The 22,098-nt window shown below is 44.2% G+C and overlaps 1 protein-coding gene across 1 annotated transcript; it reads right to left on the bottom strand.

Annotated features, from left to right (window-relative positions):
- Window positions 1–16,015: 16,015 nt before the first annotated feature.
- On the bottom strand, window positions 16,016–17,068 carry PRR15 (proline rich 15). The gene is made up of 2 exons (XM_061351023.1): window positions 16,888–17,068; window positions 16,016–16,441 (listed from the first exon to the last, which is right to left on the bottom strand). Exon 2 carries the CDS (start codon window positions 16,430–16,432, stop codon window positions 16,058–16,060), a length of 375 nt encoding a protein of 124 aa, XP_061207007.1. The 5' UTR covers window positions 16,433–16,441; window positions 16,888–17,068; the 3' UTR covers window positions 16,016–16,057.
- Between the last annotated feature and the right edge of the window lie 5,030 nt (window positions 17,069–22,098).

Below are 22,098 nucleotides of genomic sequence, written 5' to 3'. Positions count from 1 at the left end.
TCAACAACTACCCTCCCCCTTGTTTTCCTTCAGTTCATTCAAATCATCAGGATGCTTCATTTGAGGTGAACTGGATGGATTAGGAACCTAGAAAGGACACTTCAAGAATGGCTGAGGGAATTTCCCTGGAAAACAGCAGAAGTTGTGTGGCTAAAACCTGTTGAAAATTGCACAGAATTACATAAGAATCCTTTAAAGCTCAGTTGCAAGGCAGCCATTGGTCTCCGGACTATGTGAAAGGTTTTAAGCTAAGTGATCAGTCGTTATTTATAACAGATGTTTAATCCTAAAGGCTGCTGTTTGTAACGCCCTGAAAAAAACTGTGATTGATTTCTGATTGTTTTGCCTACTTGCATGAATAATTCCACATTTCATTTTACAGAGAGCATAAAGCAGTGTCACCATGAAAGGAAAAGAAAAGCAAGATAGGCTAATTCTTTGTTCCATCTCACTCTGAGAGAGCCTTTCTTCTATTCATTTTCTTCATTGAAATGTCCTTCATTTAAAATAGAAGATGTTTAAACATACCTCAGTACTCTGTGGAAAATACTGCACAGAAAACATTAAGGCATTTAAACAGATACACAGACATGAGCTGATCACTAGCTAATGCAAGAAGCGGTGACTCATGACTTGGGTACTCAACTCGAAAAGTAATACAAAAGGACTGAATTTTCAAGGAGAAGCTCAGCTTTCCCTGAAAACCACAACTGCCAAAGGAGAGGCAGAATTTACCATTTTAGCCAGCTCTGAGCTTGGTTGAGATCCAGGTTTGTTTTCACCCGCCTTTTAATTTCCTTTGGAAACTTCTCATCCATTTCCTAGGAAGCCTACCACACACTGCAAAACTCTGCAGGGCAGAGGTGAAGTTATATGGCTGACCAGGACTAGCCTTACTCCCATGCTCTCCTGCAGCTTTCACTCCTTGCCCTTCCTTTACAGTTTACATTCACAAGGCATTTGGCAGGGGCACAAACTGAACTTTTGGTCATGGGGATATTTGGTTTTGTGGGTTATTTTTGTTTAAAGTGGAGTGATTCATCGTCTCCAACCCCAAAGCCTGTTTGCTAAAACATCTCCAGTTACTGATCCTCTAGGTGAACCCAAACATCCATTTTCAGTAGCTCAGAGTAGCGAAGGGCAGCAGCAGCCACCAGCCTTGCTCACCTCAAATGTCAGCTTCCAGCTTGCCCGAAATGCCATACTCACTCTCCCCCCTTTTAAAAAGGGGTATGTAAGTTGATCAGTGAACAATGGCTTTGCTGTTGCAAGTTTGTGAACTCCACCTGCAGGGAATATTCTAGAGAAAGGAGTGATTTCTAAGCTAGCACTCAGGATTGCAGAAGGCGGCACTGTGTGAGTCACGAGCTCACTGGAAATTCAATTGCAGAAGTGGTGTTTGCCAACAGGAACAGGATTGTAAAGAGGGAAGTTCAGCTGAACTCAACCACAGCTATAAAAGGTGTTTTTTTTGTGACAAAACACAGAATTCTACTGGACTGCCAAATATCCCTTTAGCAAATAATCGGTATGTTGTTATTACAAAGTGCAATGTATTAAAATAATGTGAATATGTAACACAGCAGAGGCATGGACATAAAAGAAAGGTGTCTTCACCTGCCCCTTATGAGAGGAAGGCACTTTTGGTGCCTTTTGCCAGGGGAAATGTTTTAAACCACATGTATTTTCCGTAGTGAAGTCTTCTCATTCTGAAAAGGAGGTTAGTCTGGTGTCTGCCTACATCAGGTCTTAGCTAGTTCACGTTTGTAAAACACTTGGAGTTCCTCAGATAACGAATGGTACCACGTGAATGTGAAAATGTGGTTGATCTCTATTAAAGATAAACTACTCCTTAGACTGGATATCCCTATAATCATGGAAAAAAAAAAATCCTTTTCTCAGCCCTCTTTAACACATGGGTTCAGGATATTAATTCATTCAGGTTTGCAGTATTTTGTAAACTCTCAGCTCTTTGAAGTCATGTTTTGTTTTCAGGGATTCATCTAAAACTATGAACTCTAATGCATCTCATACCCACAGTTTAAGCATATCTTAACTTTTGAGATGTTACATATTTCAATTTATTGTTAAACCAGACCGATTGGTAACAAGACCTTGATCTCAAAGCAACCCTTTGACTTTAACAGAGAAATAACCTTTTAAACTATCATAAGCTCTGGCGCCAAGATTCTGCCATGGCCTGTGTTATGAAAATAATATAATCTGCATCAATACAACAGTACTGAGTTAGTGCTGATAAGTCTGATAAGAGCATAGATAACAAGCACATCATGCCAGTTTATAATAGCTCCCTGCAATGTATTTGCAAGAGAATGATAAACTGCTTGTATACTTTTTATAGGACTCTCATAAGATAGCATGTATCATCCAGCACTATCTGATGCATAAACTTAATTTCAGTGTATTTGCCTGTCAAACAGTCAGGTTTATGGTGCCCACATGCAGTCACACTGATCCGAGCAAAGGTCCATCCAGGCCAGTAGCCAGCCTCTGTGGCACTCAGTAGCAGATGTTTATGAAGAATAAAGTGAGTGCACAATTATATTCCTGCACTATACCCTCTACAGACCCTAAAAATTTTGCTGAGCACTACCTGAGACAGAGATCTAACCCATATCTTTGTATTTAATAGTTTTTGATGGATTATTTTTACCTGCAAATTTATTCATAACACTTTTCTCAACCTACTTATATGCTTTGTTTCCACAACACCCTATGATGAGGAGTTTCACAGTTTAACTCATTGGCCATGAAGAATACATTCAGATTGCTTTAAAGAAACAGCTTTCTCAAAGCTTTTTCATAGAGGGAGAAAACAGTGGTGTCCTGCTCACCCTTCTTTGCTGTTCATGATCTTGAATAGCTGTGTTACTCTTTACTGCACTTTTTCCCAACCAAATCTGTCTAATCTCATCTTGAACAAAAACCTTTCCAAACCTCTGATCATCTTTTCACCTTTTTCTAAACCTTTTCTAGCCTTACCATGTTCCCTCAAATAAGGACCAGAATTGCCTTCAAAAAAAGTCAGACTGTGGTCAAATCATGAGCTTGCAGTTTTCAGTTTTGCTCTCTGTTCCTTTACTGATGAATCTTCACATTTTATTTATCTTTCTGGACTACCATGGACTACTGAGTTGGCATTCATGCTGAAATAGCCACCACAACAGTTTCAAGCTCTTTACTGAACAGTTATAACTTCTGGAGAGTTTACCATTGTAAGGATTGTCTTCCCTGGATCCATTACTGCACTGATTTTGACTTTTATCTGCCGTTTTATTTGCCAAGTCTTGAGACTGTTGTGTAAACTCTGCCTTTTCTGAATAATCAATAGACTTTCACCTTGACCTCCACTGCCTTTTCACTGAGAGCCACTTCCTGCACTTGGGAAACTGACCATTCATTACCCTTTGGATGTCTTTGCTTTGTCTTTTGAATGACTATTGATCCATGAGAGGACTATTTCTTTTGTCCAATTTAATAATTTATTTCCCAAGTAACAAGGGAGTCATTCTCTTTAGATCTGGTTGCTGTGGAAGACACAACTTTTTAATCCCATGCCCTTTATACATTTACAGCCTCATTCTTCACACCCAGAATTAAAAGGAAGTGTCTTTTCTTAAACTTAACATCTCTGGTTCCTGCAGTCAAATCTGCATCATTTTATAATACACGTAGTGGCGGCTGCACACTCAACGTAAAGCATTGTTTTGGCTGTATAGTCCTATGGTCTAATGATACCACAGTCTGAAAGCACAATAAAGCTATCACTGTATATACCAGTAATTATGTGTTTTCCAGGAGTAACAGGAAATATAGACTTTCATGCATATAAAACTTGGAGAATAAAAGCAGAAAAACCTCAAAGTTGCTATACAGTGGCTGAGACCAGCAGGAACCATTGGTTATACTCCACTGAATATTAGATATCAGCAGTACAATAAGAAAGCTTTTCCATCCTCAGGAGATTTTCTCAATTGGGAAGTTAAATGTTCTTTCATCCACCAGCCATGGATCAGGATCAACTTTAGTACATTACTACTTAAAACGCCAATGTAGGATTTGTTAATAGGTGTTGAGTCATGCTTATAATGCAGAAAACAATAAACACAGGCTGTCAACCCTACCCTGATTCATTATTGGGCTGTTTTCTCTGACTGTACCAAATGAGATTGCTTGCCCATCACAGAGCATACAACATGCATAAATACTCACATCCAAACCTGTTTTATAATGTATGTCACTTCTGAAGACATACCATCATGCCTTATTCTGTTCTGGCAGATTACCCTGCTGCATCTATAACCAACACAGAGCATTTATGTTCTACTCCTTAGCTGCTGGAAGACCTGCTCCTACCTTTTATCCCTGGTGCAATTTACAGTTCAAAGTCACCAGCATTTGCAGCAATCATAGCAAAGGCACAAAGATTTAACTTTACTCCTCATGCTATGGGTAGGGGAAAGAAGGGGGATTAGCTCAAGGTGCCTTCTCGGGTAGTTTCAGAAGCAGACTATCAATCAGATACTGGCCTTGTGCAGCCCGACATCACTTTCTGTGGAGCTGGCAGTGTGTGCAAACACACTGTGGGAGACATCCATTGATCAGCTTTCTTAGACCAGTAAAAAGCAGAGTTGGTTAACACATGAAAGAGTCAACTCCTCTCACATATAAAGATGGGAAATTAAAATGTAGATGATGTAGAAAATTCAGGAATTGGAGAGCGTGAGAACGAAGCATCTTTTACCTTTACCTTACTTGGCAGCTACATACAGCTGAGCAGAGGACAGCAGCCACCACATGACGTGAATGGAGATACCAGAGGAGGTGACAGAGCAGGGATTAAAAACTATTTTGGTGCTCAAAGAGATTGCTCCAGGCCCAAGACAAAACAAGGCTGATACACTGAACTGGAGAGAGTCCTGTGTGCTATTTCTTAAAGCTCTGCTCCTGCCACATTTGGCAGAGTGAACTGTTTGTCCCTAGTAGTGCCTTGAGCACCCAGACATCTTCTGCACGAGTGTTAAGAACATCAGATCAACTCTCCCTCCCCAAGGAATCTAATAAAATTATACGTCCATCTGATTCCTGATTTAGTTATACACAGTACTCTAATTTTAAGCTAAGTTAAGCTATTCCTATAGTGTATTAGTTGTGGATAGGAGACAGCTTTAGAAACCTCTGAAAGCTGTGTCTTTACCTGGGTCATCAGTGTCAGAAAGAAGGCCTACAAACACTAAATATTACCTTTTATATGGCTGTTCCTAATGAATAAAGCTTTAGGATATTTACGTTTAAAGTAATTAAAAGCCTGATTAAAACCTCTTGGAATCTTATGGATATATTTTCCCTTGAAGTTCTAATCTGCAATTTCAGCATGCCTCTCAGAACCTTGGAGGACAAAGTGAGTGTTGAGACTAATACATCAAAGAGCAAAAGCTTTAAATGTTATGGAAAGCTTAAATCCTCCTCACAGGATCACTCCTGACAGAGAGCCAGAATCAATAACAGCAGCTATTATCAACGCCCAACACAAAGATTGTGAACTGCGTAAGAGGGTGAGAAAACACTCGTGTGAGCAGTAGCTTGAGCCTGGGATTCATAATCCATACAGGATAAAACCTCAGTAGTTACTAAAAGTCGGTGGTCTGATCACCTTGCCTGAAGTTAGTCAGGCAGCTTGCAACAGCTCCTGCTGCACAGGAACTCGTCGATGTCTTTTTTAAAAAAAAACTTGGATTTAATGTTTTTCCTTTTTTTTTTTTAAAAAAACAGATCCTGAAGTAGCGATGACAAAAAAAAAAAAGTATTATCAGTGACTTTTTTCCCCTGGGTTCATTACAGTGGTTCAGAAAGACAGCCAGTTTCCATGAGACTAACTGAGGCTGTTGCTGGAGACCATCAATTACAAGATTGCCAGCTCAGGAAATGATCAATCTTAAGCCATTTTATGTACACACAAAAGGGACTATGCAATGGGCAGCCTTACGCAGCTGGGGTTGTACAGGTAAAAGTCTCACTCTTCTCACAGATTAAACTTCTACCAGGGCACTCCAGACCATCATAAGGTTACACCATAGCTGGTACAAAAAATACTTTCCCTGGAACGTAGGTTTAAAATGTAGAGAGTCACTAGAAAGAGTACATGAGTGTAAGAGCTGTCATCTACTGCAAAAGGAAAGCTCCTGGAGCTGACAGGCTTGGGTGTCTCCGTTGGGAAGGAGGTTGAGGATGCGAGATCCTCCCAAAGGATGTGGGTGAAAAGCTTTTCACATCAGCCCCTCCCTGCAGCAGGAAGGACATTGTCTATTGCTGTGTAATTGTGAATATTTTATTGTTTGAACATTGGACAGTTTAGCTGCTATAAAAACCAGCATGTCATGTCACCCTGTGGGCGCCTGGAGCTGGCTTGCTTTCTTTTTACTGTTGAATAAGACAAGTCATTTTGAAGATACTTCATGTTCCAGTAAAGGCACAGGTACTCCTGCCAAGTACTCATTCACCCCTAGGAGCAGAAAGCCATCCCTTCTGCTCATGCAGCTCCCATGCAGAGGCATTCAAAAGCATTTAGCGAATATTATCGGCCTACAAATTAGTACACGATGTGCAAAAGTACAGGCACATTAAACAATAGCAATGATATAGCTCATCACAGCAGTTGCAAAGGTGCTTGCTAGGCTTGAACCAGAGAGGAATCAGCACTCACAAGTGCAGACCTTACTGTACTTTGTGTAAAGGGTCCTGGCTCTGGTGCAAGTAAAATGCATGACTTCTGACCTGCTAGCAAATCCCAGGTTCTCTAAGGAGCTTTGCTTTTGGGACTCCAGTCCAGGCTTGGACTCCTCAAAGTTCCCATGCTGGGCTCAGGTGAAAGTCCTGGGGACAGACATGACATTTTTGTGTCCTCTCTTTCTGCTGGGACATGCTTTCATCAAGGCATGCTCCAGAGATCAGGATCCCTCCTGAGCTCAAGGGCCAGCACCATTGCTTCCATAGAACTTCATAAGGCTTACTATTATTTTGCCGTAACAAGACAGATTTTTACCAGGTCAAACCTAAGTTCACCTAGTTCAGTACCCTCTGACAGCAACTGACTGCAAATAGTCCCATGTCTCATATTCTCATTTCTTGAACAGGATGAACACAGCATAACTCTTCTGCTATGCTCTCCCACTTCTGACAAGAGATCAAGGCTTTCTGTTTGTGAAGTTCCCATCAGGGGGTTATAACCCCATTTCTGTGTTAATAGCTCTCCAGGGACCTTTCTCACTGGAATTTACCTAATAGTTTTTGAGCCCCATCAACAGCACTGAGATAGCTAGCCTGACATATAAAGCACTTATCAAGGAACCTGTCTACCTCAACTGTGTTTCCCTCATGCCTGAGGGGACTCAAATCTACCTCTGTCAGGAGAGTTACCTGAGGCTGCAGATATTCCCAGTCTGTTGGATGGGCAGGTTTCTCTAACTACCTGATAGAGCAAAGCATCTTTCCTCCTCAGGCACACTTTTAATAGCCTCTAGGCATATTCAGAGTGAAGATAAACAGCACAGAGTAACAGAGCAGCTGTCCAAAGCAGAGCCATCAGCTGGCCTCATGAGCAAACACCACAGCAAGACTAATCTAACAGCGAAGTTACGTTGCCATCAGAATAAAAAAGGACTATCAATGCACTTTCTTAAACCAATCATTTGAGTGAGAAGTTTCCTACAGGGTGGGATCTAATCCATTAGCAAGGAAAATGAGTCTCAGTTTTAAGGTCCCTCAGAACATGTACAGCTTCTACTGGACTGAAAGAGCATTTAGATCAGCTGCATCTTCAGGTAAGATACCGCAGCTCTCATCCACAAGAATTTCACTGGTGGTTCATTAACAGATAAGGACCTTAGAGAGGGGGAACTCTCCCTAAAAATGTAGTTTTATTTTATCACATAAAAAGGACTTCTCTCCGAGCTCTTTAGCCAAGCTTTCAGTGAACCACACCTCTTCCCAAATCTGTCAAACATATCCACATGATAATATTACCACACTACTTAAAGGCAGATGAAAGCAGGCAGGGAGGCTGTCACAGCAAAAGGCAGCAGCAACACAGCTCCCACAAGCCAAAGCACAAGTGGCTTTGATTTGGCAAAGAGGATTTATTAAGATCTGCTCCTCCAGAATCCCTGTGGCACTAACTCCTCTAGCAGCAGCTTTTACTTTCCGTTTTGCTGGTTTAGCAAGCCTTGCTTCCTCCCAAGGGACTAGCAGGGTGCTCCAGGAGAGGTGTGGTAGACTCCAAGCCTTCCCAGAACAGCGCCATTGTGGAGTCACACGGGGTGTGCAGGGATGCTCCAGCCAATGCCACTATTCCCAGGCAAGATGGGAAGGACAGCATTTTCAAAATGCTTCCTGCAGGTAACAGGCTATGCTGATTTGCACAGGTCCACACCTAAATGCAAATCCTTCACACGTATTGGCAGGTGGCATCTTACGAGCAGATACCAAAGGCTGGGTGTCTGATACCTCCTAGGAATGCTCCACTTGCTAGTGCACACTGGGCATTCACATACATAAGTTATCAGTCTCAGGAAGCCCAGTTTGTACTGCTGGTTTTGCTTGTCTCCAGAGAGCAGACTTTTCTTGGTATCACTTCCAGAAACCACGACAGAGCATGCAAATTCCATAAAGGACCTGCCAAGCCTTGGCAAGTGACCTTTCCCCAGCCTTGGGAACAAGCTGAGGATGTATAGGGTGATGGTTCAGACCTAAAAGCAAGTTGAAATTGTATAGCTGGTTTCTGCTGTGGACTGCAGGGTTTGGAAAGGTGTCGTATGACTGCTGCTTGACATGGCATTTGTTGAAGTAAACGTTTTTAAAAAGAGCTCGAATAGCTCTTAATGAAATGGGTTTGTATTGTGCTGGCTGAGGGTGTGCCCACGCTGGCCGGCAAAGCAAAACAGGTAAAGGCCAAAGCCGTAACTAACACCGAAACACAGGGAGGGATGGGGGGCTCCCCACACCTCAGGACTTAAAGTAATCTTCAACCTTTGGTCTTGTTCTCAGCGAAGACAAAAAGCACAAGAGGAGATTTCACTGGGGTTTCTAAAGAAGTGGTTTAGCAGTAAAAGCTGATCTACACGCAAAGGACAAAAGAACAATGGCTCTGCCGAAATGCTACACGGGGCTGAGCTGAAACCATCTCACTGAGAGGCTCTGTAAGGACTAATTTTGAGTCAAGACTGGCAAAGATCAAATAGCAGCTGGAAAGCAAGAATATACCAGGGAAGAGAGGAGAGAGGAGCTACACTGCTTTAGTGCAAACAGCTGAAAGTAACAGAATAAAACCCCCATGTGTAATTAGGCAGCTCCTTTGAGTTGTTAACTCTATTTGCCTTGGTAAATAAACCAGAAATGTACCTTTATAACTGCCTCACCTCAGTACAGTTTTGACAGTTTTGTGTAACTACGCTCCCTCTTCTAAGAGGTTTTACTGAAGCTTAGATCCACAAAGGTACTGAGGCATCACTGAAGCAAGTAGAATCAGACACCTCAACGTTTTTGTCAACATGACCCTTTGACCACACTGGAAATCTGCAGCAGAATGAGGGGAGATATATACTCACACAACCCCTCTAGTTCAAATACACTTCTCAGATTATAACTAAATTGTTTTTCCTACGTGTATAAGTGGGATGTCAATGCTACAAATAAAACTACAGTTCCATTTCTGCCTGTCTCTGAGGTTCTCATTAAAATCCTAGCCATAGTTTACAGCGCACAGTACCACTATCCTGGAGATAGCTCTGCAATGACGTCTAAGTTTAAATGATGTTAAAACTCCTGCATATCCAAAGGTTCCTCTCAGGGATCTAAAACCTTAGAAAGTCCATTTGAACCTCTTGCTACCACCTGCAGATTGGTTTTCTTAGGCACTTTTGGCATAGCATGGTCTCAGACTACATGCATCATTCTGTTCAGGTACTTACAAGCTTTACTTTAGCCCTGTATCTTGAATTTCCTTTCTTTAAAGCAGAGGCGATGCATGCTTCTTTTCAGGAAGGTGAAAGGAACAGTCTTCAGTGGTGAGCTCACTTCTGCAGAGCTCTCCACCACTCCAAGGTATTGTTATTAACTTGAGCTTAGGTTTAGGCATAGGTCATAGGAGTATCATTTTGTGCAAATGTTTTACAGGGGACAAGACCAGCAGAATTTGTTTTTTAGCACAAAAAAAAAAACCAACAAAAAACCCCAATAAATGAAACTAGAAAGGTAATATAGCATATATAGTATATAGCGTATTTAATATAGTGTATATAGTTTATATAGTATATAGTGATTATGATTCCTCACTGAAAAGGTAATTGGTGGTAAACTATTACAGCAGTAAAATAAAAACATACAAATGAAGGAAAAACATCTGTCTATAACAGAAACAGATAATTTTTTAAGTGCTTCAACTGATCATTTAAAATGGGGCTGCAGCTTTCCAATGCTCATGGCGGTTTCAATCATGGTCAGCAATGTTTGCTGTTCTAATGTGACTCCTCACTTTCTCACTGTTTTCCATTTCAGATCCAATTCAGTAGATGTGAATTAATACCTGCAATAGCTAATACATTACCTAGAGGCATTTTTCATATCTACTGTTAGCCAGGTGAGAACAGACCATAGCTTCCCAGCCTTGCAGGAAGAATTAAACTACCTTTAAATGCCCAGTGTAATGTCTAGTTATTGATTTGTCTCTTCCTCAAGAGAATGCCATTGCAAAATGCTGTTCATGTGTATTATGCTAGCCTGACTATTTCATCAATTCTACTTCTGTAGTTTCTTTAGGGTCCAGCAAGGAGACTGCTCTACTATTGGTATGCCAAGAAAAGAACCAAAAAATAGAGGAACCAGAAAACAGATTTTTGTCCTCCTCACAGAGGTCTAAGCTATGTAATTTCTAGAAGTACCGTTGGTAGGATGTCTCTTTTAAGTTTACACCATGCTCCTAGTCCTGAACCCAATGATGTTAAAACAGGTAAACCAGCTCTGATTTTTGGAAACCTGTCACTGAAAATGCATGCCAAGATAAACACAACTAAGGACGTGCAAGCTATGAGGCTCCTTCTGTTCCCAGGTAGCTGTGTTTCCAGAATCAAGACTAAGGCTCAGTTCTGCTCCTGTTGACAAAATTGAGTAGGAATGTGCCCAGAAGCACATGCAGAAATGGATCTATTACAACTTTTCCTTTTTCCTTGGCCACTCTCCCATCACTGAGCAATTCTTGTGAGATGAGCGGATACTTTATCTGCTCACACATTCACAGGCTGGGGATAAAACAAAGACCTGGATAGCAAAATGAACTTGTCAGCAGGAAACAAAAAGAGTAAGCCAACAAATTTCAAGTGCCTGGTACCTCTCATTTTTCATTCTAACAGACAATACATAGGTATGGTTCTTACCTTCAGTAATGCAGAGAGGCATGCTTTTTACCTCCTTAGTGTAAAAGGAGCTACCATAATAGTAACTTTGGATAAAGACCTTAAGCATTGCAAACAGGTGGCAGAATATTCACAGCACATACAGGCTTGCACCTGAGAATCGAGCCTACTTCACGCATCCCAAACCATCTGATAGTCTGGTAACTAATACCCTGAAAAACATTCTAACTCATTCTTACTCACACGAAACATGATGTTCAAATCTGATGATTACTCACCAGAGTAAATTTTTCATTTAAAATCATGCCTTACAGCTATCATGGAAAACTGTTTGCTATCCCCAAGACACGCATTACCTGATGTTATATTGCTTTATCTAGAGGGATGGGCACTAAGTCAGTTTTGTAAGCTGCAGCTGCTAATCAATATGCTTTAGTTGAAGACTACATCCAAATATTGTTTCTTAGAGCTATTTGTGGATTGCAGATGTGTCATCAAGGATAAAACAGATAAAAAGAGACTACTTCATTACTTCTGGTGTTTATAAAATTGAGCAACTTTATCCCTTTTGGTTTATTCTGAAATGAAAAATCAGAGCCAGCAGGTCTCCCATCTAACTTACAATAAAAGTGATGAAGGGGAAAGGTTTGATTTTCAAAATGGTGTAATTATATGGTTTCAAATATAATTCTATAACCAACCCTCTCTCACCCCAGCTTTTTAAAGACATCTTAGAAAATACCAGGTTTGTGTTTCTTTCTTTCTTTTGCCCTACCAGATAGGATCCCAAAAGGCAACAAAATGAGCTTCCAGTTTGTACCTGCACTTGAAACAGCTTTTCTTCCAATTAAATATAAGATGCTTGAATAAGCTAAATTAAACACTGGCTTTAGCATGCAGCATGCTGCTGTGCTGGCCAGGCTAAGGCTGGGAGTTCTGTCCTTCAGATTGCAGCCCTTGTATGAAGCTATCTTGCTAATGGACAGGTGACTTGATATTTCAAATATGAGATTATCATTGGCTGTACTATAGTGAAAACAGAAATAAAACCAAACAAACAAACAAAAAAACCCAACAACAAAACAAACCCAAACAAGTGGATACCCCTCTCCATTCTTTCAGTTCAGTTTAAGTCATACCCTGACATAACATCTGAGGTTAAAAGTCTTGACGCTTTCAAGGCATTTATTCCAGCGTTTCCAATTTAGGATCATTTTCTGCCAGTGTTCCCTATAATCTTTGTTGAGGTCCAGACTGACCAGCCTACAATAGCAGGGAATGATTCACCAGGCAGCTAACTTAGAGATGTATATTTAGTCTTAGCAAGAGCAGGAATAAGCAGGCATATACTTTGCAAGTGTATTTGAAAAGTTCACTCTATTTACTGAATGTCTATTTTTTTGCCCCAACCCTGCAGTCCTTGGTAGTATCTAGAATAATATTAAGAAAATTGCACTACAGCTGACGTAGCTGAGGTTGAACCTTGTCTGCTTATTTCCATTTATTTTGTCAATATGCCACAGCTTGCTTTTCAAAACAAACAGCAACTACTTTCTCAGCTGCCCTGTTTCCTACACTTACTTTGTGGTGCATGATCTTTATAAAGGAGATGAGGAAAATACCTATATTAAGAATGCCAAGAGGCTTTTAATAATTCAATGCACAGAACTGCACTATTGTTATAACTGAGCAGGTATTCCCCAACACAAAAGAAAGGTTAAACTTTCTCCACTCTAAGGGTTAAAAAAAATACGTAATTCAGGTGCTCCATGAAATGCCATCTTTTTTGGGATCAGCTTAATTCATTTACATGTGTATAGATTAATTAAAACTTTATCTGATGCTCAGACTGAGAAAAAAAGAGGACTGTTTCTGCACTGCAAGCTGGTTATGGCCAACAGGGCTTCTCACTCCTCGCTGGGGTACACGGGTCACCACTAACCTAAAGATACTGCTGTGTGGCCCTTGCTTGGAGGGTGGGGAAAGTGAGACGAGGCAGTCAGCCCATTTTCTCATGGATCTAGTTTTTCAGTGGCTGCTATCAAATTCATTGAAGCAAGGATTTGACTGAGCAGGAAGATAGAATTACGTCTCCTTCCCACAGCTCAAGGTCAGGATAAAGATGGAGGATGGCTGCAAGTCATTTTATGTGCATTTATTGATTTGGTATTCTGACCAAATTTCCAAGATGAAAGGATTAAGACACAGTGAATATTTAGTCACAAATTAACTGGTATTGATATAAAAACTTAAAAGCAGCCATCTCAACAGCATACCAGACTTCTCAAACAAAACCCGAACTGGGAGGTATCTTGTGCCTTGGTAAAGACTTCCCACTAATAAACCTGAAACGTTTACAAAGAGCAAATGGATGTTCACTGTAGAAAGAGGTACTGGGAGGTGCAGAAGAGAGGAAATTGTATTTTCATAGTAGTGTAGGATTAAAAATGCAGAAAAGCATCAGCATGAGATGTGCAAAGCACTAGTCTGGTCACTCATGCCTCTGAAGATCTGACCCACACAGAGGTCGCACCAAACACAGGAGTAAGAAATGCACCAGTGCAGGATCTGCTTACTTGTTCTTCCATTTTGAATACACACATACAGCAAAGGTTCTTTGGGCCCTAGAATACATAAACACAGGCAGATTTGTTCACCTGAAATAAATGTTGCCTTCCAAAAGGCAGTATGACAACCCTGGCAGCAAAGCAACCCCTTTCCACCTCCTTTGCCCTAGCCTCAGGCTAGCTGTAGCTGAAGTACAGGCTCTTCTTCATCTCTCCCTCTGTTCCCAGGTTTTAAACTTCCCTCCTTCTCTCTTGCACCACTTCATCTGAGGCTGCATTTGCTCCAGCTGCTGCTTCTCAACAGAAGGATTTCAGATGCCCCTTGAATGAAAAGGCTCCATGGAAGAAAAGCATCTCCAAGGAGAAACATTTATGAGCTCCCCGCACAACCCCCCAGCTCTTTCCTTGGTCAGCATGCAGTCAGGAACATCAAAAAGGCAGTCCAGACCCAGAACCTTGTGGTTTTACTAAATAGGAAGAGCGTATGTCCATACATTAGGTAGATAAAAAGCTTTCATGGAAACAGATTTGATGCTACCATCCCTCTGTCCTTGGGTTTCAGAGTCTGGAGGAACAGCTGAGTGACAGACCAGTAAGTACCTAAGCCAACTAGGTTGTGTTTTATCACACAGGAGCTTTCAAAGTCCATTATGTATTATCACACACATTGAACCACAGGGCACTTGCCCAGATTGTCAGTGACTGTTTTACTTGGTATTTTCACCTGGAACTCAGCTCGTGTTTCTTTTGATTCACTTTTTATTTTTAATTGACCTTGAATCATTAGTTACAGCCAAACAAAATCATAACTGTGTAATACCTGACTCCTAGGAAATGATTTTCAGTCTCTGCCACTATGGAGTATCTTATCTCACATTCAGAAAAGGTCTAAAAAATACAAAGTGTATTGGGAATGCATTTAAAATAAATAAGTCAGTTGTTGCTACATCACCTACTATCCAGAAATGTGTAATAGCTGAGTGTTTTTAGCAGAGTTTGCTCTGTAAGGCACACCACCAGTACAAATCTGGTTTATAGTTTACTTTGTCAAAAAATCCAGGAGCTGTCAAAAGAAGCAGTTACCAGAGTTAAAGCACATTATTTTGCTATCAAAAGAAATCTTGGGAATCTTTAATCTTGCTTCACAAGCCTTGGACATGGTAAACAGTAAAGAACATTTCCAGTGGTGCCCAAGCCTATTTCCACATTAGTACAACCCTACCTGTGCTAGCCTCATCCCCCAAAAGAGAATTTACATTTTATCACACAATTTCTTCATTATGCAAAAATCATGTGTTCCCTAGGTAAATAGCATGAATTGCTTGACAACAAGCTGCCTCCCTCTGTAATAGAACTATTGGGAGACCAGCCTCTGAAAACCCGCTTACCATTACACAATAAGGAGAGGGAGAATACCAGCACAGTCCTGCTTTTTGCATATTTAAATACAATGTGGTGTGGGCCATGGGCAATGGAAGCACCTGCCCCTCACAATACCTCTCTTTCGACCCCTACATGGCAAAGAGGATGGGCTCCTGGTGTGTCAGCGAACGCAGGGCAGAAGCCCCCACCAGAGATCCTCAGCCCTGAAATCAGATTAAGAGCACTTTGTTCCCCCTCCTTCGATAAGACAGCGTGTGAGATGAGAGCAGCAAAGCGTCTCCCCGGCCCGAGAGCCGAGAGGAGCTGGCTTACAGGCCTGAGGCATCAGCATGTTGGCTCCTGGCAAGGGCTGGGGGAAGGTAAAGGGACCCCAGCATCGGCCCTGGGATAGCACCTTCGAGTCCGCTCACCACAGTGCAGGGAGTGGGGTGTTTATTGGTGTTATTTTAAGACAATCACAGCATCCCGTCACCTGGGGCTTTGGTCTTGGCGGTGTTGGCGTGACACTGCACGCGATTCACTTGTCCGTATGAGGTGCCGGGCTTCCCACAATGTTTGGTCAGGCCGGGGGGGGCTGCTCCACGTTGCCAATGGGGCCAAGCGAGGCCAACCTAGGCTGTGGGGCAACCGCGGGCTCCGGCCCCCTGTCCAGTGACTGTTCCGGGGCGAAACCCTCCTGGGCTACTCGCCCCCTTGGGCGGCATGGCCCGCGGCACCGCCGCCGTCGAACACGTCGGGGCTGTCGGCCAGCAGTGAGGTGCGCACCTTCCGCCTCTCCTTGAAGCGGCCCGAGTGCGAGACGCGGAGACTCCGCCGGTTGCCGCCGCCCGCAGCCGCGGCCTCACCGCTGCCGAACGGGACCGACTGCTCCTCCCGGCCGCCGGGGTTGGGGGGCTCGGCGGGGGCCTCGCTGGCGGCGGCGGCGGCGGGGGGAGGCGGCCCGGCCGCCGCTTCCTTGTGCTTCTTCTTGCTGGTCAGCGACTTCCACCAGGGCCCCGCCGAGCCGCCCTTGACGCCGGCGCGGGGGGCGGCGGTGGCCGCGGCGCTGTCCGCCATCTCGGGCTCCTGCAGGGAGGAAGAGGGAGAGGGCGGGCTGGCACTCGGGCACGCCGCGCACCGGGCCCCTCCGCCGCTGTTACCCAGCACAGGAGAGGCGGGCAACGCTTCCGGGGGAGGCGCGGGTCTGGCACCGGCAGCCGGGGAGGAGGGGGGGGATGTCGGGCTGTGCCCCCGGCCGAGCCCCGGTGACGGGTTCTGAAGGGCTGCCCGCTTCCCCGTGCGCGGCGGACAGTTAAATCAAGCCCCGGAGCCGAGCCGGGGGACACGCTCCCTGCGCTTACCGCCCCCCAGCCCCAGGAGCGGACTCCGAAGTCCGGTATCTTGGGGCTGCTGCCTCCCGCCGGGACCCCGTGGATCTCCTGCAATGGGGCCTCGCTCGCTCCCTCCCTCCTTCCTTTCTTCCTTCCCTCCCGCCGGTTCCTGGCGCAACAGGTACAGGAGGTAACACTGACCTGCCCGCCGCCTGCGGGAGCGCTCTCCTTACCCCCCGGGGAAGCGCGGCCGCTCCTACGGCTCCATCGCCACGGCCGGGAAAGACGCAAGAGGCCGGCGGGAGCGGCGGCTCTGCGGCCGCGGCAGGTGTCGGCCGGCCCCCGGCTCGTCCCTATGGGCGGGGCGGCAGCGTGGCCGGCCCCGGTGCCCGGGCGGCTCCCGCTCACCTGCGCGGCTCCTCCGGGGCGGGGCGGGGCTGGGCTGCAGGAGGGTCTGTGACCCCCTAAAGGGACGCCCGGCCGTGAAGAGGCCGGGATTGGTTTGGGGTTGAGGGGGGTTCCGTGTGGGTGAGGGCGAGGGCATAGCGAAACCCCGGGCTGAGCAGCGGAGGCGGTGGGGTCAGCCTGCGTGGCTGACACGGTGACACGTTCTGTGCGTGCACAGGTGAGGGTTTCACAGCATTAGAGAAAATAGAATTGTCTTCAGTTGCCTCTGTGAAAAACCCAAGGAGAATGTAGCTGACCCACTAAGAGAGGCAATGCCATATCATGTCTTTACTTGAACTGTCTCAAAATTGGGATTTGAATTTCTGTGTGGTGATAGATTGAGAGCAGCCCTGCGGAGAAGGACTTGGGGGTGTTGTTGAGTGGAAACTGAACATGAGCCGGCAGTTTGTGCTCAGCCCAGAAAGCCAACCGTATCCTGGGCTGCATCGAAAGGAGCGTGACCAGCAGGTCGAAGGAGGTGATCCTGCCCTTCTGCTCTGCTCTCATGAGACGTCACCTGGAGTATTGTGTGCGGTTCTGGTGTCCCCAACATAAAAAGGACATGGATCTGTTGGAACAAGTCCAGAGGTGGCCATGAAGATGATCCAAGGGCTGGAGCACCTCCCGTATGAAGACAGGCTGAGAGAGTTGGGCATGTTCAGCCTGGGGAAGAGAAGGCTTCAGGGAGACCTTATAACAATTTACCAGTACCTCAAGGGGGCCTATAAGAAATCTTTTTACAAGAGCATGTAATGATAGGACAAGGGGGAACAGCTTTAAACTGAAAGAGAGGAGATTTAGATTAGATAGTAGGAAGAAATTCTTCACTGTGTGGGTGGTGAGGCCCTGGCACAGGTTGCCCAGAGAAGCTGTGGCTGCCCCATCCCTGGCAGTGTTCAAGACCAGGTTGGACACAGGGGCTTTGAGCAACCTGGTCTAATGGGCATTGGCAGAAGTGTTGAACTAGATGATCTTTAAGGTCCCTTCCAACCCAACACATTCTATGGTTCTATGATTCTATGATATGGCCATACAAATGTTTTTACCTTTCTTTGTTCATCCAGAAAGGAGGAGGAAGATTTGCTGGTACCACACCATGTGTTAGAAATGGTGATTTGTTCTTTGGAGAGCCCTGCCCTGTAACACACATTTGATGCCTAACACCCCTCCCGTGACCTACACAGTTACTCAGGGATGTCTGTGATCACATGGAGGAGTTTCTGCGAGCAGTGGTGTTCCACCTTCATCGTCTGCAGATCACCTTCTGCTACTTGCAGCTTTCCTGAATAGCCCATAAAGATGTAGGAAATTGGTGACTGCAGGCTACTGAGGGAGAGGAGCCTGGGGTGTGCACTTACATTACTCTCTAGATTGCTCTCTTCAAACCCAAAGGCTTTTGGATATGGATGCACACACCACTTGAAAGTGCTCTAAACTGTCTATTGTACTAATAGCAGCAGCAAAAAGTCTGTCCTACAGAATAAAACAGTAACTTTCAGTGAGAAAAAACAGCCTTTACATTCCCTCCTAACCCATATGCAACTAATATTTTCTAAGATGCGTAGCACCAGGGCATTGGGCTTTCTTGGGCTAAGGACAGTAACAGATCATAAGGTCAGGTTTCCCCTACTGAATATGACCTACTCCTTTGCTACTTATTTGTACCTGTAGAGAAAGAGAGCACCAGCATCTCTCCTCATCTTGTGCTCCAGGGGACTGCCTAGGAAAAAGGGAATTTACAGAGAAATAAAGGTAATTATTATTTTTAAATGCTTTTCACAATGTTATTGTTTGACATTTATAGCTTCCATTCTGGTTACAAGCTTACACAGAACATTCACTGCTGTATTACTTGTATATATTATTTTGATTACCATAGACCTGACCTCTTAGCTTACATAAAGCCAGACTTGCATCAAATTGGTGCATTTTTTCCCAGTCAAGCCTGTTTCAAAGAGTCTCCCAGTGAGAGAGGTTTGTCCTTTTCGACACTGCTGAAAGCAGGGTCTACTGAAAAGAGACAGGCAGGTTGGAAAGCTTTGTGAGACGTGCGTGTGGGAGGGTGCTGCCTGTGTGTGTGTATGTGGTGGTGCAGAAGGACAACAAAACCTGCTCTGCATTTCAAAGTCACTGCTGGGAATCAGTCACAACATGCTGTTCTGCAAGATTGTCACTAAGGTTAGTGTTTATATGAAAACAGCTCTGACAGTGAAAATGTATGTCCTGCCCTTTTCTTGCTGCAACAGCGCTCAGTGCGTTCCTTCACTAGGCATAAATTTACAGTGTTGATATAAAAAGGAAGGTAAAACAATCCACTCTTTTCAATGCATGGAAGTCAGCTACTATACTCATTAATAAAATTGGTCCTCTATCATGGTATCTGAAGATAAAACTAAGGTCTTGTTCCCACAGCAGAGCAGAATATGGGTATTTGTGGTTGTTGACACCAGTACCCTTCATTCCTAGCTCTGCAGGCCCTGTAAAAAAACCCAATTCATCCAATATCCACACTCCTGAGCAGAGAACCCACACAGTGAATAGGGAGACAGAGCTGATCATTACTGAGACCAGCATGCTGCAGTTTCTGCAACTTCAGTAACAACTCGGTTCTTTAGGCTTTAGATTTCCAACGTCTGTCCCTGATCCCTACCCTAACTGTGAAGATGATGTCTGTAACAACAGAAAACCTCACTATATATTAACTGTACTGACACTGGCCCTCCTAATACTGAGAACTGGGCAGCATGCAGTAGTAATAACACAGGTTCCTCAGTATTTAGGTACCTAACCTGTTACCTTGTTATGCATACCTATGGAACCCCAATCTCTTAATGTTCTTGGGCAGCAGCATGTGGTAAATAATATGGATCTTCATGCACACTGGTCATACCTATGCCTGCCATACAGTAGAACAGAAAATAAGGTATCGCCAAATATTACCAATAGCAGTTTATGTTCTTCACTATCTACAGTTTAAAGTCCTGGAGCCAACCCTACTCCTCATTCTAACCTTTGTATGAATAACAGATGGCTCATGCTTTCAAGAAAGAGAGAATACTCGGACCCTCGCCTCGTCAGGCCTTGCAGAGCTTTGATGAGCTTGGATCCTGCTATCCCCAAGTCTACTGCAAACTGAACCCTGACTGGTTATAAGTGAACTGAACTGGTTGTAAGTAGCTTCTCCACTTATAACCAGCTTCTCATTTCTGTTGTAGCTTATAAAGCACTGGTTCCAGCTGGCACAACCTTTCTTCCTACTTGCAGTCCTTAAAACATCCTGCAATAATCCAGGGCCTTGAGGCTTTGAACTCCCAGTCCTGGCTCTAGCTGTAGCATCAGCATAATTATATCCAGAATACCATGCCTTCAGAGAAAGATAATGTAAAGTATGGCCCCCATGCAAGATCCATTGATGTCCTGAATCTGCAAGCCCCAGAGCATTCAGCTATAATCATAGTCCCCTAAGGTTCAGCTTTCTGAATCTTAGCCATGATCTTTAATCAAGGAATTAATCTCTACAGCTAAAGAACATAAAATGAAGATAAGATTGAGAGCATCAATACACGAGCCCTATAGTCTCTTCATTGCCTTTAGATAGCTGTAGGGGATATAGCAATATAATTCTGCTTTGAAGATCCAGTTAGATGGCATTCTTCTCCTTGTGTGTTTGTGAATTACCTTCCTACTCAGAGTTTTCATCAGTTCTTGGTTATTGGCAGGGGGGTCTGTTGGCACTCAAATCATCCTCCCTTTTCTGCAGACCTTGACTCTGTGCTTGTCAATAAAGAAATAAACGGGAGCTGGGCCTGTTCAGCCTTGAGAAGAGTGGGATCTGGTCTATGTGTGTAAGTATCTGATGGGAGGGTGTCAAAAGGATGAGGCCAGATTCTTTTCAGTGATGCCAAGTGATAGCACAAGAGACAATGGGCGTGAACTAAAACACAGGAAGTTCCACCTGAACATGAGGAAGAACTTCTTTACCACAGAGGTGATGGAGCATTGGAATAGATTTGTGGCCACACAGGTTCATGTGTAGAGCAAGATTTGGGGAGAGTGCAGGATCAAGGGGAAATGATGTAACCTCTCCAGCTGGTGATACTCTGAGCAGCCTGAACAGCTGAAATGCCCACTTGTGGACCTTTCTGTGAGCCTTCCTCCCAGCCCCATCTCCTTATCTGCCCACTCTGCCCCCGCCACTAGCAGCATCAGGGGAGCAGGCTACCCTTGCCCTCTGTACTCTGCATGCCGGAGTGTGATGCTGCCAGCAGCTGAAGGTAGAGCAGGAGAGGCTGTTGGCTCTCTCTGTCTTCAGGTAGGAGGAACAGGGAGAGAGCAGCAGCCTAGACAGGTTAGGAAAATGCTCTCCCTCTGGGTACGAGTGCAGACAGGGCCCTGTGCAAACACAGTTAATCATCTCACAGTGTCTCATTTGTACTGCACTGTGCAGTGTTTGAGCTTATCATAAAAGACACAGCTGTTCCATATACTCTGCAAACCACTCTCAGTACCTACCTTCACTTTCACCTCCTCACAGTGTGACTTTGAGCCTTCCTCTAGCCCAGCTGTTTACTCCCACCACCTCTCCAAGGTCTCACTAAAATCAGTTTTGCCCAACACTGCACACACAGTCCCTCCTGTATCCTAAATTTGACAGTAATGCCCAGCTCAGGTCTTTCAAGCAACTTATTTCATAAGAGATCCCAAACCTGATACATTCCTCCCGAGAGTCTAAGGCCAAGTGCCCCTGCAGCCCTGTCTCCTTCATTAAGCATAAACATTGTGTGAGCTTTGAGTCTGTTAAATGTATAGCAAAGTGTAGTCTTACCTTTTGCTTAGAAAAAAAATTATTTAGAAATAAAATGAATGTGGTACCAGTTCACTCAGTTTTGTGCTCTGTTAGACCCATTGTGCAGCTTAATCTGACATCAGCTTGGAGAACGGTGAGTTGAGAGCAAAGCTCTGTCT

Source organism: Neopsephotus bourkii, unplaced genomic scaffold, assembly GCF_033783945.1.
Source record: "Neopsephotus bourkii isolate Nb327-2 ecotype Australia unplaced genomic scaffold, CSIRO-AGI_Nbou_v1 NB_549, whole genome shotgun sequence".
NCBI lineage: Eukaryota > Metazoa > Chordata > Aves > Psittaciformes > Psittacidae > Neopsephotus > Neopsephotus bourkii.
This window is presented reverse-complemented; position numbering and strand designations above follow the sequence as displayed.